Below are 15879 nucleotides of genomic sequence, written 5' to 3'. Positions count from 1 at the left end.
AAAGGCTGAGAGTTTTGCTATTAAGATTCCATTTGCTTTAAATACACAGTAGTACATGACAGGGGTGTATGGAGTGTTAGGGAGGGGTAGTAACTCTAGCGGGGAACAAGTCGTGCTCCTTCTATGGTAGTTTGTCTACCTCAGATCCCCACCCTGCACTCAGTTCTCGCCTGTGGCTCCTAGACGTTGTCAGCATGCAACAGCAGCCACATTCCACGAAACAGATTCAACTGACTGCCTAAACCAGGTGAGGGCAGCCAATGGGCCTCAAATCCTCAGTGAGTTGGGGAATTTCTCTACATGCAAAGACAGGATATAGCAGATGAGAGCAAAAGTGGGCTCAATGCTTAAAGAGGTGGCTACTGCAGGTGCTGTAGAGGGAAATGAGGGGCAGATGGGTCTCGTAAACCTAAGAAGGGAGCCCACCTAGGAGAAGAAAACTTTGAACCTAAACCTCCATTGCTTTAGAGCATTACTCATTTGTGAAAAAGGCTTTGGGTGTAGAACCTGAGGAAAAATCTGTACCCATTGCCTTAGGAAAACCTTTGGCAGACAAAAAAGTTAAGAAGCAAACTCTACACTTATCCAGAGCAGGGACCCAGAAAGTGATACCAGCCAGCAAGCCCATGTATTCTCAGACCCAACAGAACCACAAATCCCACTGTCATTTATACCTTTCTCTGTGTTAGCTGCTCTTTGTTGTTCAGGTCAGGCCTCAGCACAATTATGTAGCATTTAGGGGTGAAGATGCAAGCCAGTAACCCAGCACCAGAAGCAAAGATGGAGAAGATCTCCACAGCCACCATGTATTTTCCTCTGGTGCTCAGGTAGGTTGGAATGAAGGAGAGCCAAACACTGCAGAAGACCAGCATGCTGAAGGTGATGAACTTGGCTTCGTTGAAAGTGTCAGGCAACTTCCTGGCTAGGAAGGCCACCGTGAAGCTGATAGCGGCCAGGAAGCCCAGGTAGCCCAAAACACAATAGAACATGGAGACTGACCCTTCATTACAAAGAAATATGATTTCTTCAGGCATTGAGTGCATGTCCACATCTGGGAATGGGGGCGAGGTTGCCAGCCAGAGGACACAGATTCCTACTTGAACAATGGAGCAGGAAAAGACAATGGAATAAGCCAGTTCTTTGCCTACCCATTTCCTCATATTGGATCCTGGTTTGGTAGCCATGAATGCCAGAACCACCAATATGGTTTTGGCTAAGATGCTGGAGAGGGCCACAGAGAAGACAATGCCAAAAGCAGTTTGTCGGAGAAGGCAAGTCACCATATTAGGTTTTCCGAGAAACAACAAAGAAGAGAGGAAACACAAGAGGAGAGAGATAAGGAGACCATAGGTAAGGCTTCGGTTGTTGGCTTTGACTATGGTTGTGTTGCGATGCTTAATGAAGACGCCGAGCACCAAAACTGTGATCAGAGAGAATAGAAGTGCAGAGGAAGTTGAAACAATGGCCAAGGTTTCATCAAAGGCTAGGAAGTTTGGAATCTTAGGAATGCATAGATGCTGGCCGCTGTTTGGATACTGATCTGCTGGGCAACTGACACATGTTTCCATGTCTGAAAATACACAAACAAAGCAAGACATTTTGAAGTAAACAAAAGTATTCTTAACAATTTCACATCACTAGTCCATTTAGCATAGTGTTTTCTATGTCAGAATGTATGAGCTTCAAGACCAAATGCTTTTGTACTAGATGTATCAAAAATAAAACTTGTGTATCAATTCTGGAATTTTCTACATGGGTAACGTCTTTTTTTAATTTATTGTCTCCCTGCTTTTTCTTAGAGCCACATAAACAGTACAACAAAATGAGAAATAAATTACATAAATTACATTTAGCATAGTGTTTTCTACGTCAGAATGTATGAGCTTCAAGACCAAATGCTTTTGTACTAGGTGTATCAAAAATAAAACTTGTGTATCAATTCTGGAATATTCTACATGGGTAACGTCCTTTTTTTCTTTATTGTCTCCCTGCTTTTTCTTAGAGCCACATAAACAGTACAACAAAATGAGAAATGCATTACAGCTGAAATCTTTGGATCTCAGAAAAGTGAGTTTGATTAGAGTTTCACCCTATTGTCAAACAACCTAATTTTTAGAGAAGAAAACACCACTTCTATTCCACCCTAATTTTGAAGAAGTTGGAAGTAAAATATATTAGCTTCCACTTAAAAAAGAAATCTTCAAGACGTTTTAAAGATTAAAATATATTGATGTTATCTATAAACAATGAGAAGAACACATCTGTTAATTTAAGCCTTCTCTCCTGCAGCAGTTCAATGTCAACAAAATTGCCAGGAGCCCAGAGGTTCTGCATTATCTTAAGATGTCATCTCTAACCTTTCTCATTTGAAATCATTCCTTCTGGACATGGATCACAATCATAGCAGCAAAACTTCTCCCCCTCCTTCTTTTTCTTCCCGTAACCAGGATGGCAGTTGGCATTACATAGAGAAAGCGGTGGCACCTATGCAAAGAGATAGGAAGAGTTTAATATTTTGTTTTGAGAAATTTATCAAATTTCCAATATCAGGTGATTTAATAGTAAATAGGAGGACTAACAGCATGAAATGATCCGTAGGTACACAAGTGGCACATACATTGTGGTAAAAAGCTGCTGTTCTAAGCATCATACAAACTTAAGAAGATGTCAGTATTCATGCCTGGACCATCCAACCTTATAGCTGTGTTAGAATTCGGTGTGATTTCACCCCTGGCTTGGCCTTTTGATGGAGTCACCACTTAATGGCATTTGCTTCAAGGAGTTCACATGCTGTTCCTTTGTGGTGGCACAAGGAATTAAAGGTAAGCCATTCTAGTGGTTCTGCTCCTACCTGCTGGTTCATTACAAGCAACTAAGACTAGGAAATCATTCCATGACTTTTGGGTTGTGGTTTCCTGTTCGGCCACATCCTGTCTCAGAGAGAAATGCTTTGGGTTCTCAGAGAAAAATGCTTTGGGTTCCTATGCCTGACCTGTTCTGGGAGGAGTTGCATTCTATTTGAAGCAAGAGGTCTGGGAACACTCCTCTATTCTAACTCATCACTAGTCTGAAGTGGTTTCAGGTACTAGTGAATTTCAAAATGAATAATGTATGAAGTGCTTTTGTTACATCCCATTTTGTGGATAATTGCAAATTCTGGGTTTTCAGGGACTGTGCCATTATTTCCATACCTTAGTGAAGCGTCTGTGCCATTTGATTCTGTCTTCCTTAATGGTGAGCTCTTTGCCCGGAGGGGCCTGAGGATCCAAACTTCCCACCTTGACCCTGATATAGGAATTATTTGGGAAAGTGACCAAGTTGGTAATATCAAAGCCAGCTTCTAACTCTCCATATTCATTTAATGTAATTTCATCCCCAGCACTGTTGTTGAATGAGATTCTCTGCAGGAATGAGTGGAGCTAAGTAGAAAGAGAATCAAAGTTAAACACTTCAGTGTTCACAATGGTGAGCATCCATATTTTAGTTGCACAAACAGGAGGAGTAGGAAATCATGAATCAGTGCCAATTCAACATTCAACAGATTTGCATAAAGATATTATGGAGAGATGAGACCATAGACCTGCTTGCTTGAGACCAGCCTTTGTCAAAATCCAAGAAAGGAATGGAATTTGAGAAGTCATGTAAGAGAAGAGATGGAAGCTTATGTTCTCAACGGAGAGCCATGCAACATGAGAACATCGGACTGGAGCTTTCCATAGTTTATAGAGTGGATTTGAGCATGGTTGGAGTTTGGATGCAGTGGAGTGGTAGGAAGCAGCAGCTGGAGAACCCCAAAGGGACACCCCAAGGAATGGAGGCTCAGAGCCAGGGGATTGGTGGCGGGATGACAAGGAGTGGTCAGTGGGAGAAGAGGGAGCCGACTGGGAGGAAGAGCTTTCAGATACAGAAGAGGTAGCAGGGTTAAGGGAGCAGGAAGAGGCTGTGGAAGACTGAAATTCAAACTCAGAGGCAGAAGAGGAGAAGAGAGAAAAGCAGTGTCTACAGACAGTGATCACACAGTTGCCAGTGTCTTCTGGGGACCTAAGATTGAGGCTTCAGGGCCCGGAAACCCCTGGTGGTGGGCATACAGGGAAAGATGAGGAGTTGGAGATGGGGCCTTCCAGGACGTGTCCAGGTAATGGCAGATCCCTGATGGGCTCCTCTTCTGTTTTCTCTTGGATATGTGGATCCCTGCAAAAGCCAGTGCCTGGGTTTGGGGTCCTGGTTGTGCTCCCTTAGATTTATGTGCCCGGGGCCCCAAACCTTACACCACTGGGTAACTGGACAGGTAAGAGAGACAGAGAGAATGGCGGAGGGATGTGGATAGAAAATTGAGGGGTTTTGCAGTGTGGAGAAGGTGGTTGGCACAGCTTCAGTTACATGTAGTTTTTTGTAGTTTGTTGCTTCTGAAAGCCTGTGTCACCTAAAGTCTGTTTAGTATCATTATAGGAAATATTCTAATTCACATCTTTGATAAAATTACTAAAGGTTTATTTTTTAATTTCTTAAGTTTTATTCTTTTATTTCTTTATTGATAAGTAAATGCCTACTCAAAAAATGTACCAATGCAGTGAATGCTTTGTAACAGGGAACAATACCTGCCAAGGATCTGCATACTGAGGAGACAGTTTTCCCTTAGCACCTCTTCTGTTGTGGATGGCTCCAGCCAAGTGCATGCTATTTAAGGCATGTGCCAAAGCATAGACAGCATTATAAATACTGTAGCTGTGGCCAGTCATACTCATTTCAAAATATGGTGCAGGGAGGCTCTCCAGCATCTCCTCTCCAGTACACATGTTATCGCTGAATGTTGAGAGAGTGAAATTTGAAAGTGAACAACTGAATGCATCTTCCCAGAAATCTTGGATAAAACCATCTGCCTCTGTCCAATGAGGATATACACTGAGAAGAAAATCTTTAAAGTTGTGAATCTCCTTGAAGTGAATTGCAAATGAGATAGCACCATGGAACATTTGTATATTAATATTAATTTTTTTTTGAAGGCTATATAATATGAAATTGATTTGGCTAGCTGTGATCCATACTGCTCCTTCACGTGACTTCTTTTGAGGAAATAGTAGCTGAGTAAACTCCATTATCCTTAAAGCAGCTGACAACCATATAATAAATCTACTTTCTCCGTATACAAGAACTGCATTGGCTCTGCTGGTTGTGAAAGTTGGTAATAAAATCCTTGAGTCCTCTGCCATTTTTAGTTTGTTACTGTTATAATTCATATTGAATTTAACTCTTTCTGTAAATGCTGAACAGATTCCATTCTTGAAAAGCATTGGCTCAATTGTCTGTAAGAAACGTTCCCCAGCTTCATTAGCTGGAGTGATGAGCCCAACCCATGTCCATCTGAAATGCAGAAGTAACTGGATAATTCCCTGATACTGAAGGTCTTCATTGGGGACCATGCGGTAAAAGGAAGGGAACTTGGTTCCATAATTTATGGCTGGTTCAAATGAACCATATGAAATCTGGAAAAAGCAAAAGCCAAACATTTCCAAGTGGAAACAAGAACTCATGATATTCCAATTTATTCAGATATAAACACGTACATGCACACAAACTAAAATATTGAATATATATTGAATCTATATCCCAAGTTTACCAAGTTTAGAGACAGCACCAACCCCAGCTTATATAGGTAAACACAGATAACCTTGCTCCATGTTTTCTGTTGTTATTTATTATTATTATGGCATCATCACAGCTTCATTCTTGTACATATTGATTGTATCCAATAATAGGGGAGCATTTGGGAGAGGAGCTTCCAGCGAGCTGCGATGGAGGATTGCTGAATTCCACGACTTCCGTACGTTCTGGAATCAGAGGCTGAGATGGGAGTAATCAGCCACCCTACACTCCTCAGGCTGGGGAGTGGCAGCTCATCCACAGATTGCCCAACACCTGGCCCCAAATTCAGAAGGAGGGGCTGGGGGCGCTGGATGGAAAGCCTGGAACGTTCCTTGGCAACTCTCCAAAGTCACCTCCATTTAGCAGCAAGCTAAATTTAAGTTAAATTTAAGTTTTGGACATGATTTTAGCGAAGGGGGAGAAACTACTCTGCTAATTAATTCATCCACTGAGGTGCTAAAAAGGATTGGCTGCAGATATATTTGGAAGAGGATAAAGAGTTTCCCAACTTTGATTTGGAGAATGACTGGAGAGACGCAAAAAAAAAAAAAAAACTTAGGAAATTTGCATAGAATTGGAATCGGAATGATGCAGCTCCAATTAAACGAGCGGCCATGACCAAAAGTAGATCAGCTTGTCAAATTAAATGCGGAGCCTTAGGGGGATAGGTGCCTTTTAATATCTTACTTAATATTTGCATCCCCAGTTTTATACGGCAAAACCTTCCCTGGACAGGTTAACCATTTGAAGGACAGCTGGTCTTAAAAGCATTGGGCAGATGCCTTAGAATCATAGAATCATAGAGTTGGAAGAGACCACAAGGGTCATCGAGTCCAACCCCCTGCCAAGCAGGAAACACCATCAGAGCACTCCTGACATATGGTTGTCAAGCCTCTGCTTAAAGACCTCCAAAGAAGGAGACTCCACCACACTCCTTGGCAGCAAATTCCACTGTCGAACAGCTCTTACTGTCAGGAAGTTCTTCCTAATGTTTAGGTGGAATCTTCTTTCTTGTAGTTTGGATCCATTGCTCCGTGTCCGCTTCTCTGGAGCAGCAGAAAACAACCTTTCTCCCTCCTCTATGTGACATCCTTTTATATATTTGAACATGGCTATCATATCACCCCTTAACCTCCTCTTCTCCTTGCTTTGATTTTATCTGGACTGACTTGGCTGCTGCCCGAGATGAGAAGATTTTTGGACTGGCTTGGCGGAAACATCATTTTGTGAAGAGACATCATGAACATACAGAGGGAACTCGGGATGTAAATTCCACACAGAATATATTGTTTTGTTTTATCTCGCTTGTTCAGAGGTTGTGAAATGTAATGAGGATTAACATCAGAATAATTTATGGGAACTATCATGAAAATTATGAAAGCAGCAGAAGTATGAGATGATCAGAACCACCCCGACCTCAGAACATGCGAAGATACCTCCAATTTTTTTTTACAATTTGGCATAATATTTGGACTGTTTGATTGTTGAATAATATGTATAATTTGGAATATTTAATATTATTTGATTGGATAGTTAAAGTAGAAAATTTAATAAATATTGTTTTTTTAAAAAAAGAAGAATAGGGGAGCATTTATCATGGCTCATGTTAATATACTAAGTGGATTATTAAGCAAAACTCCAAGGTGTAAGTGGAGTGATAGAAATTGTTGATCATGTACTTTTGATCTGTAACCTTTGCAATGTTTGTAGGAAGCCATTGATTCTCTATCTACTAAGAACTCTCTCAGGAAGATTTCCTGGGAAATCCTGAAGATCTCTATTAGATTGTGTATACTATTCATCTCTGAGCACAATAAACCAAATCATATAAAATATCAGTAAAATACTGTACCTGCACTATTTAAAACAACTAAAATGAAATGCAACAATGCAGCAGAATAGCACAATTCTGACACCACTATATAAGGCTCTGAAGTGACAAATGCCAGAACAAACCAGGAAAACACTTTTTCAATTAGCCTCTGAAAGTGAACAATGTTGATTAACATCATACTTTGGGAAAGGACTATCTTGAGGGGAGGAATATTTTCAGTTAATGTGTTCTCAGTTATTTTTGCCTATGAAGCCAGTGTCAATGTCATATATTCAGTAGCTCAAAGGAAGCCAGTGCAGTGCATTCAGGATTGATATATATGAACCAGTCTAGGTGCCTCCTTTACAAACCTGGCAGCTTTACAGAAATCTTCTATTACATCTATTAAACACAAAGTGATCTTCTTACACACATTGTTGATTTACATATTACGGCCCTTTTACTTTGTCTATTTCCCCACTCCATATTTATGAATCAGTAGATTCCTAATGAAAGGAAAGCATGAAATGTATGTTTTTCAAAACTCATATTCTACCTGTGGAATCTTGAAAAGACCTAAGACGTTTGCCATGCACCAGGAGGTATCAGAGCTGAGTCCCCCAATGACTCCTATGACATTTTTCTGGATGCCACACCTGTAGTTGGGAACAAAGTGATGTGATTTAAAGAGCAGGTCCAGAGTGTTTCTGTAGGTCATCTTTGAATCATAATAGCTATCATAGATGTGGAAGCCGAGAGAGACATTGGGCAACATCCTGGGATTCTTGTTGATCTCATCAACAGCAAACACCAAGGCCAGGATTTGCTGGTAGAACTTTGTCAACACCCTGCAAATGAAGGGAGGTTTTGTTTGATGGGAAAATTAAACAGTGCACAGAATCTAGATAGGAGAGATTCACCTGCCTGCCTATAAAGAGAGGATGAAACAAGCAAAGTTTATTTACTTATTTGGCAATCTAAGAATACTGTGTAATTAAAAAAGCTGTTGCATATTTTTTCATATCTTTAGCAATCTGTGTTTGTTTTCACCACCTTGAAAATTTGGGTATCATCAAAAAAGTTCAGTACCATACTACTTGGCTATGTGCTTTCCTATTTTTTATGCCATCACTTTTCTCTTTCTCCTACTCTCTTTTCTATTTCTCTTTAAACAATTAGACTCAAAAAAGCTTATTGTTCATTGAGAGTATGAACACAGCCTATCTGCACAGAGATGTTTAATAAAATCTTTCAACACATTTAAAAAATAAAGTTCTAAAGCTATCCCCCCAATCAATCAAAGTTCTTTTTAGTCAGGTATAGCATATAAGAATAATTAAAATAATATTAATAAACGGTTACTTACAGTGGGGCATCAATGAAGTCCTGGGAAGGGTGTTTCTTGAAGGATAATTTGGGGACTATGTAATAGATATGAGATGCCATTGCACCAATGACCAGGTTACCTGGCTCATACCACTCGTGTGGAACATGAACAGGATTATTTGTTGTGCATTGAGCACTTTGTCCTTGGGACACTATATTGGGGAGCAGCAGAAGCAGCAGGAGCAACATCCTGATGGCAAATACACTTATCTGCATGGACTCCCCTGCTTCTCCCGACAGTATTATTCCTCTCCTCCACCTGATCTGAACAAGACATATTGGGTGGCAGCTGACTCTGTCAATTTGGCACTTTAAAGGACAGGTATCCACCTTATTGTTAGCTTGAACATTGTCACAACAGAATGCCTTGGATACCAAACAAGATGCAGTGGTTTGATATGAAAGAGGGAAACTGATAACTGATAAGTAACAGAGCCCTGCCTAGTTGTCTATGGAGCACAGAGGAGCTTATAATCATTTCAGGCTTGCTTGTTGATTTTTTTCCCCACTGTGGCATTTGGCGGTTCAGTCAGGTAGTTTGATTATTGTAATTTGAGTAATGATAGGGGAGAGAATCACTTGTGCAGTGTTTTTGGATTCTATGGCGCATCAGCAGTAGGGGAACTGCCAAAATATAACTATTATTAATTTTTAAATATATATTTTTATTGATTTACCAATATTGTTCCAATAGCGACCTCAATATAATAATACCAATTTTATCTAAGTAATGCAATTATGAATGCCAATTATTCAAATGTCAATTATATGATTTAATTAAACTTTTCCCCTTGGTGCTAGATTTGATGGCTTTATTCTTCTTCATTATTTCTGTGTTTCACTATGTTAATAATTTCCATTGCATTCCATGCACATATAATAATCTCTTATATAACGGCTACAGTCTTGTGATTTCTATTTGTATTAGGTAATTTATAAACTTTCAAGTGAGGAACTTTAAGTGTAGTCCTTATTCTTTCCTGCGTGTGACAATTTCCCCTCATGATGTTTTTCCGTCCATATATGGTGCTGGATCCTTCATTCCTGCAACTGTTGATATTTCCCATCATGCCCTGGGAGAAGCAGTTATCCCACAGTTTCCAAAAGTCACTGCATCACTTTGTCCTGTGATTCGGCTTCCAGTAAAAAAGCAGTGTTCACTGGGAGGGGTAGTAACTCTAGCGGGGAACAAGTCTTCTGGGGTAGTTTGTCTACCTCAGATCCCCTGAGGTAGTTTGTCTACCTCAGATCCCCACCCTGCACTCAGTTCTCACCTGTGGCTCCTAGACGTTGTCAGCATGCAACAGCAGCCACATTCCACAAAACAGATTCAACTGACTGCCTAAATTAGGTGAGGGCAGCCAATGGGCCTCAAATCCTCAGTGAGTTAGGGAATTTATCTGCATGCAAAGACAGGATATAGGAGATGAGAGCAAAAGTGGGCACAGTGCTCAAAAAGGTGGCTACTGCAGGTGCTGTAGAGGGAAATGAGGGGCAGATGGGTCTCGTAAACCTAAGAAGGGAGCCCACCTAGGAGAAGAAAACTTTGAACCTAAACCTCCATTGCTTTAGAGCATTACTCATTTGTGAAAAAGGCTTTGGGTGTAGAACCTGAGGAAAAATCTGTACCCATTGCCTTAGGAAAATCTTTGGCAGACAAAAAAGTTAAGAAGCAAACTCTACACTTATCCAGAGCAGGGACCCAGAAAGCGATACCAGCTAGCAAGTCCATGTATTTTAGGACCCAACAGAGCCACAAATTCCACTGTCATTTATACCTTTCTCTGTGTTAGCTGCTCTTTGTTGTTCAGGTCAGGCCTCACCACAATTATGTAGCATTTAGGGGTGAAGATGCAAACCAGTAACCCAGCACCGGAAGCAAAGATGGAGAAGACCTCCACAGCCACCATGTATTTTCCTCTGGTGCTCAGGTAGGTTGGAATGAAGGAGAGCCAAACACTGCAGAAGACCAGCATGCTGAAGGTGATGAACTTGGCTTCGTTGAAAGTGTCAGGCAACTTCCTGGCTAGGAAGGCCACCGTGAAGCTCATAGCGGCCAGGAAGCCCATGTAGCCCAAAACACAATAGAACATGGAGACTGACCCTTCATTACAAAGAAATATGATTTCTTCGGGCATTGAGTGCATGTCCACATCTGGGAATGGGGGAGAGATTGCCAGCCAGAGGACACAGATTCCTACTTGAACAATGGAGCAGGAAAAGACAATGGAATAAGCCAGTTCTTTGCCTACCCATTTCCTCATATTGGATCCTGGTTTGGTAGCCATGAATGCCAAAACCACCAGTATGGTTTTGGCTAAGATGCTGGAGAGGGCCACAGAGAAGACAATGCCAAAAGCAGTTTGTCGGAGAAGGCAAGTCGCCATATTAGGTTTTCCGATAAACAACAAAGAAGAGAGGAAACACAAGAGGAGGGAGATAAGGAGACCATAGGTGAGGCTTCGGTTGTTGGCTTTGACTATGGCTGTATTGCGATGCTTAATGAAGATGCCAAGCACCAAAATTGTGATCAGAGAGAATAGAAGCACAGAGGAAGTTGAAACAATGGCCAAGGTTTCATCAAAGGCTAGGAAGTTTGGAATCTTAGGAATGCATAGATCCTGGCCGCTGTTTGGATACTGATCTGCTGGGCAACTGACACATGTTTCTATATCTGAAAACAAACGGTGCATGACAATTTGAAGCAATCAAACCTATTCTTAAGAATTTCCTAATCAGTAATCCATCTAGCATAGTGATTTCTACCTTAAAAGGTTTAAGAACTTCAAACCCAAATTCTTTTAACCTAGTGGCATCAAAAGTAAACCTCATGAATCCAATCTGGAATTTTCTACTTGGAGGACATATTTTCTTACAGCCCCCCTCCTTTGTCTTAGAACCACATAAACTGTACAGCAAATTAAGAAATTACAGCTGAAATCTTAGGAGCCTAGAAAGGCAAGTTTAATGAGACTTTCACCCTCTTGTCAAACAACCTAATTCTTAGAGGGGAAAACACCACTTGTATTCCACCCTAAGTTTGTAGAGGTTGGAGGTTTAATATATAATAAAAAATATTCAAGATGTTTTAAAGATAAAAATATATTGATGTTATCTATAAACTATTAGAACAGGACCTCCATTAATTTAAGCCTCCTATCCTCAACAAAATTGCCAAGAGCCCAGAGCTTTCGTAATATCTGAAGATGTCATCTCTAACCTTTCTCATCTGAGATCATTCCGTCTGGACATGGATCACAATCATAGCAGCAAAACTTCTTTCCCTCCTTCTTTTTCTTCCCATAACCAGGAAGACAGTGGGCATTGCATATAGAGAGGGGTGGCACCTATCCAAAGAGACAGGAAGAGTTTAATATTGTTTAGGGGAATTATCCAGTTAATATTGTTTAGGGGAATTATTTCAGTATTCATACCTGGACCATCCAACCTTACAGCTGTGTTAAAATTTGGTGTGATTTCACCCTGGCTTTGCCTTTTGATGGAGTCATCACCTAATGGCATTTGCTTCAAGGAGTTCACATGGTGTTCTTTTGTGGTGGCTCAAGGAATTAAAGGTAACCCATTATAGTGGTTCTGCTCCTATCTGCAGGGTCACAACAAGAAACTAGCACTATGAAATCATTGAATGACCTTTGGATTGTGGTGCCCTGTTAGACCCCATTCTGTCTCCTGTAGTATTTATCATCTATAGGAAATCCTTTGGAATAACATCCTAGGATCTAGCACATGGTGTCATCTGTATGCTGATGATGTGAAGTTCTACCTTTCCATTCCATTTGAATGAGAGGGGGTGGTGAAGGTGCTGGTTTGGTGTCTGGAGGCAGTGATGGAAGGGATGGGGAGAGAGAAATGCTTTGGATGGGTGGTTCCTATGCCACACATGTTCTGGGGGGGGGGGTTGCATTCCCTTTGAAGCAAGAGGTCTGGGAACACTCCCACCTTAGACCTACTCACCTGCTACAACTGGTCCTAGATGCATGCACTCTGAACTTAGCTTCATACAAACTAAAATTTCATGATGTTCATTCTCAACCCAAGTAGTGATACAGCTAGCGTAGTCTTCAATCTAGTGCCACTAACTGGAGAATAGTTTCATGGATTTCATAAACAGGAATGGTGGATGATGCTGGACTCTCTGATAGCCATTTTTTTAATAAGATATTTATTAAGGTTTTCAATTTTTTATACAAACAAAAAACAAACAAAAAGATTAAAAAAGACATATAGTTCATAATACAAACTTTTCACTGACATATTTCTCTGACCTCCTCATACCTCCCCTTCTTGTATTCCATTTCAAATTATTTGTTCAGCAAATCCTTAACTTAAAGCATTACAGCTTATAATATCGCCTTATTTTCTATCCAAACCTTTTCCCCCCCCATGTTCCTTTATATCATTGCAGCTAGAAACCACTCAATTTCAATCCAACATCATTCAACATTCCTTAATTTTACAGTATTTCTGTAAGTAGTCCTTAAATTTTTTCCAATCTTCTTCTGCCGACTCTTCTCCCTGGTCATGGATTCTGCTAGTCATTTCTGCCAATCCCATACAAGTCAATCAGTTTCATCTGCCATTCTTCCAGAGCGGGTATATCTTGCGTCTTCCAATACTTTGCGATGAGTATTCTTGCTGCTGTTGTAGCATACATAAAAAAAGTTCTGTCCTTCTTTGGCACCACTTGGCCGGCCATGCCCAAGAGAAAGGCCTCTGGTTTCTTCAAGAAGGTATATTTAAATACCTTTTTCAATTCATTATATATCATTTCCCAGAAAGCCTTAATCCTAGGACACGCCCACCAAAGGTGAAAGAATGTACCTTCAGTTCCCTTACATTTCCAACATTTATCATCGGGCAAATGATAGATTTTTGCAAGCTTGACTGGGGTCATGTACCACCTATATATCATTTTCATAATATTCTCTCTTAAGGCATTACATGCCGTAAATTTAATCCCGGTGGTCCACAACTGTTCCCAGTCAGCAAACATAATATTGTGTCCAACGTCTTGTGCCCACTTAATCATTACAGATTTAACCGTCTCATCCTGAGTATTCCATTTCAGCAGCAAGTTATACATTTTTGACAAAGTCTTAGTTTTGGGTTCTAACAGTTCTGTTTCCAATTTAGATTTTTCCACCTGGAAACTCTCTGATAGCCATTGTTCCTTCTTAGTGGGAGATGTCTTCTGCACAGGTTCCTCAATTTGGTATTGTGGCTCATTTGTTTATGTACTGATAGACCTTACAGCATTTCTTAAAGGACAATATTTCTCCTGGATGGGTTATTAGGTAAAGGTAAAGGGACCCCTGACCATTAGGTGCAGTCGTGGCCGACTCCGGGGTTGCGGCACTCATCTCATTTTATTGGCCGAGGGAGCCGGTGTACAGCTTCCAGGTCATGTGGCCAGCATGACTAAGCCACTTCTGGCGAACCAGAGCAGTGCACAGAAACGCTGTTTACCTTCCCGCCGGAGCGGTACCTATTTATCTACTTGCACTTTGACGTGCTTTCGAACTTCTAGGTTGGCAGGAGCTGGGACCTAGCAACAGGAGCTTACCCCGTTGTGGGGATTCGAACCGCCAACCTTCTGATCAGCAAGTCCTAGGCTCTGTGATTTAACCCACTGTGCCACCCACGTCCCTGGCTTATTAGCATGGAATAAATAAAAAGGGAATGTCAGTATCCCATGTAATGTAATATTATGTACAAATAAAAGTGCCATTAGCAAAACTGAAGGCCAACATGCATGGCCTCAGAGGCTGAAGGTGGAAACATACAGAAAAGTCACTCTTTCAAATAGAGTATCTCTCAATTAAAGCACTATGAAGCACTTATTTTAAGCCATATTTAATAGTGAATTTCAAAATCAATAACGTATGATTTGCTTTTGTTACAATGCATTTTGTGGATAACCACAAATTTTGGCATTTCACAGATTGCGACGTTATTCGCATACCTGAGTGAAGTCTCTGTGCCATTTCATTCTGTCCTCATTAATGGTGAGCTCTTTGCCCGGAGGGGCCTGAGGATCCAACCTTCCCACTTTGACTCTGATGTATGATCTATTTGGGAAAGTGACCAAGTTGGTAATATCAAAGCCAGCCGCTAACTCTCCATATTCATTTAATGTGATTTCATCCCCAGCACTGTTGTTGAATGAGAGTCTCTGCAGGAATGAGTGGAGCTAAGAGGAAGAGAATTAAAAGGTCTATAAAGCATTCCAATAGTCTAATTCCAAGATGGAATTAATTCCTTTTCCTCTAGGAGGTAAACACTTCAGTTCACAATGTAGAGCATCCATATTTCAGTTGCACATTCAGGAGGAGGTGGAAATCATGAATCTGTGTCAATTCAGCATTTGACAGACTTCCATAAAGATATTATGAAGGAGAGTTGAGCCCCTAGACCTGCTTGCTTGGGACCTGACTTTGTCATGATCCGTGACAGGGACAGAATTTGAGAAGTCATGTAAGAGAAGCAATGGGAACTCATGTTCTCAAAGATAGGAATGCAAGATGAGAACATCTGACTGAACCTTTCCTTACTTTATAGAGCAGAGCTGAGCATAGTGTCATGGGCTTGCTGGATGTAGAGGAGTGGCAGGAAGCAGCAGCTGGGGAACCCCCAAGGGACACCCCAAGGAAAGGAGGCTCAGAACCAGGGATTGATGGTGGGATGACAAGGAGTGGTCAGTGACAGAAGAGGGAGCAGACTGGGAGGAGGGGTTTTTGGAAACAGAAGAGACAACAGGGTTATGTGAGCAGAAAGAGGTTGTGACAGACAGCAATCCAGTCTCCGAGGCAGAAGAGGAGGCTGGAGAGAAGGGGGCAAAGGGGCAGAGAACAGATGGTTGCCAGGCCAGGCTCCAGGCCCCATAGAAAACTGGTGGCAGGCATGCATGCAAGGAAGGACTGGGTACTTGGGGAGGAGGACTGCCAGGATGTCCCTGGGTGGTGACCTCTCCCAATGGGCTGCTCTTCTGCCCTCCTCCCCCATTCTACACCACTGGG

At 41.3% G+C, this 15879-nt stretch overlaps 2 protein-coding genes and 1 long non-coding RNA gene across 4 annotated transcripts; all 3 read right to left on the bottom strand.

Moving 5' to 3' along the window:
• Nucleotides 1-668: 668 nt before the first annotated feature.
• Nucleotides 669-1487, bottom strand: LOC310748517 (vomeronasal type-2 receptor 26-like; the record flags this gene model as incomplete). The annotated part of the gene is made up of 1 exon (XM_083584348.1): nucleotides 669-1487. A coding segment is annotated over one exon (819 nt), but the record flags the coding sequence as incomplete, so codon positions are not given.
• Nucleotides 1488-1517: 30 nt separating this feature from the next.
• LOC310747214 lies at nucleotides 1518-14905 on the bottom strand. 2 transcript variants are annotated; one of them, XR_014540905.1, is made up of 3 exons: nucleotides 14826-14905; nucleotides 2358-2484; nucleotides 1518-1570 (listed from the first exon to the last, which is right to left on the bottom strand). It is a non-coding gene; the product is annotated as an uncharacterized lncRNA (long non-coding RNA). The 2 variants fall into 2 exon arrangements; XR_014540906.1 differs by lacking the exon at nucleotides 14826-14905 and adding an exon at nucleotides 3192-3278.
• On the bottom strand, nucleotides 7995-12364 carry LOC310748516 (vomeronasal type-2 receptor 26-like; the record flags this gene model as incomplete). The annotated part of the gene is made up of 4 exons (XM_083584347.1): nucleotides 7995-8304; nucleotides 8823-8857; nucleotides 10621-11516; nucleotides 12277-12364. The coding sequence occupies 4 exons, from the start codon at nucleotides 12362-12364 to the stop codon at nucleotides 7995-7997; spliced, it is 1329 nt and encodes a 442-aa protein (XP_083440473.1).
• Nucleotides 14906-15879: the final 974 nt, after the last annotated feature.

Source organism: Podarcis filfolensis (genome assembly GCF_964270895.1).
Source record: "Podarcis filfolensis genome assembly, chromosome: 13".
NCBI classification, from domain to species: domain Eukaryota; kingdom Metazoa; phylum Chordata; class Lepidosauria; order Squamata; family Lacertidae; genus Podarcis; species Podarcis filfolensis.
This window is presented reverse-complemented; position numbering and strand designations above follow the sequence as displayed.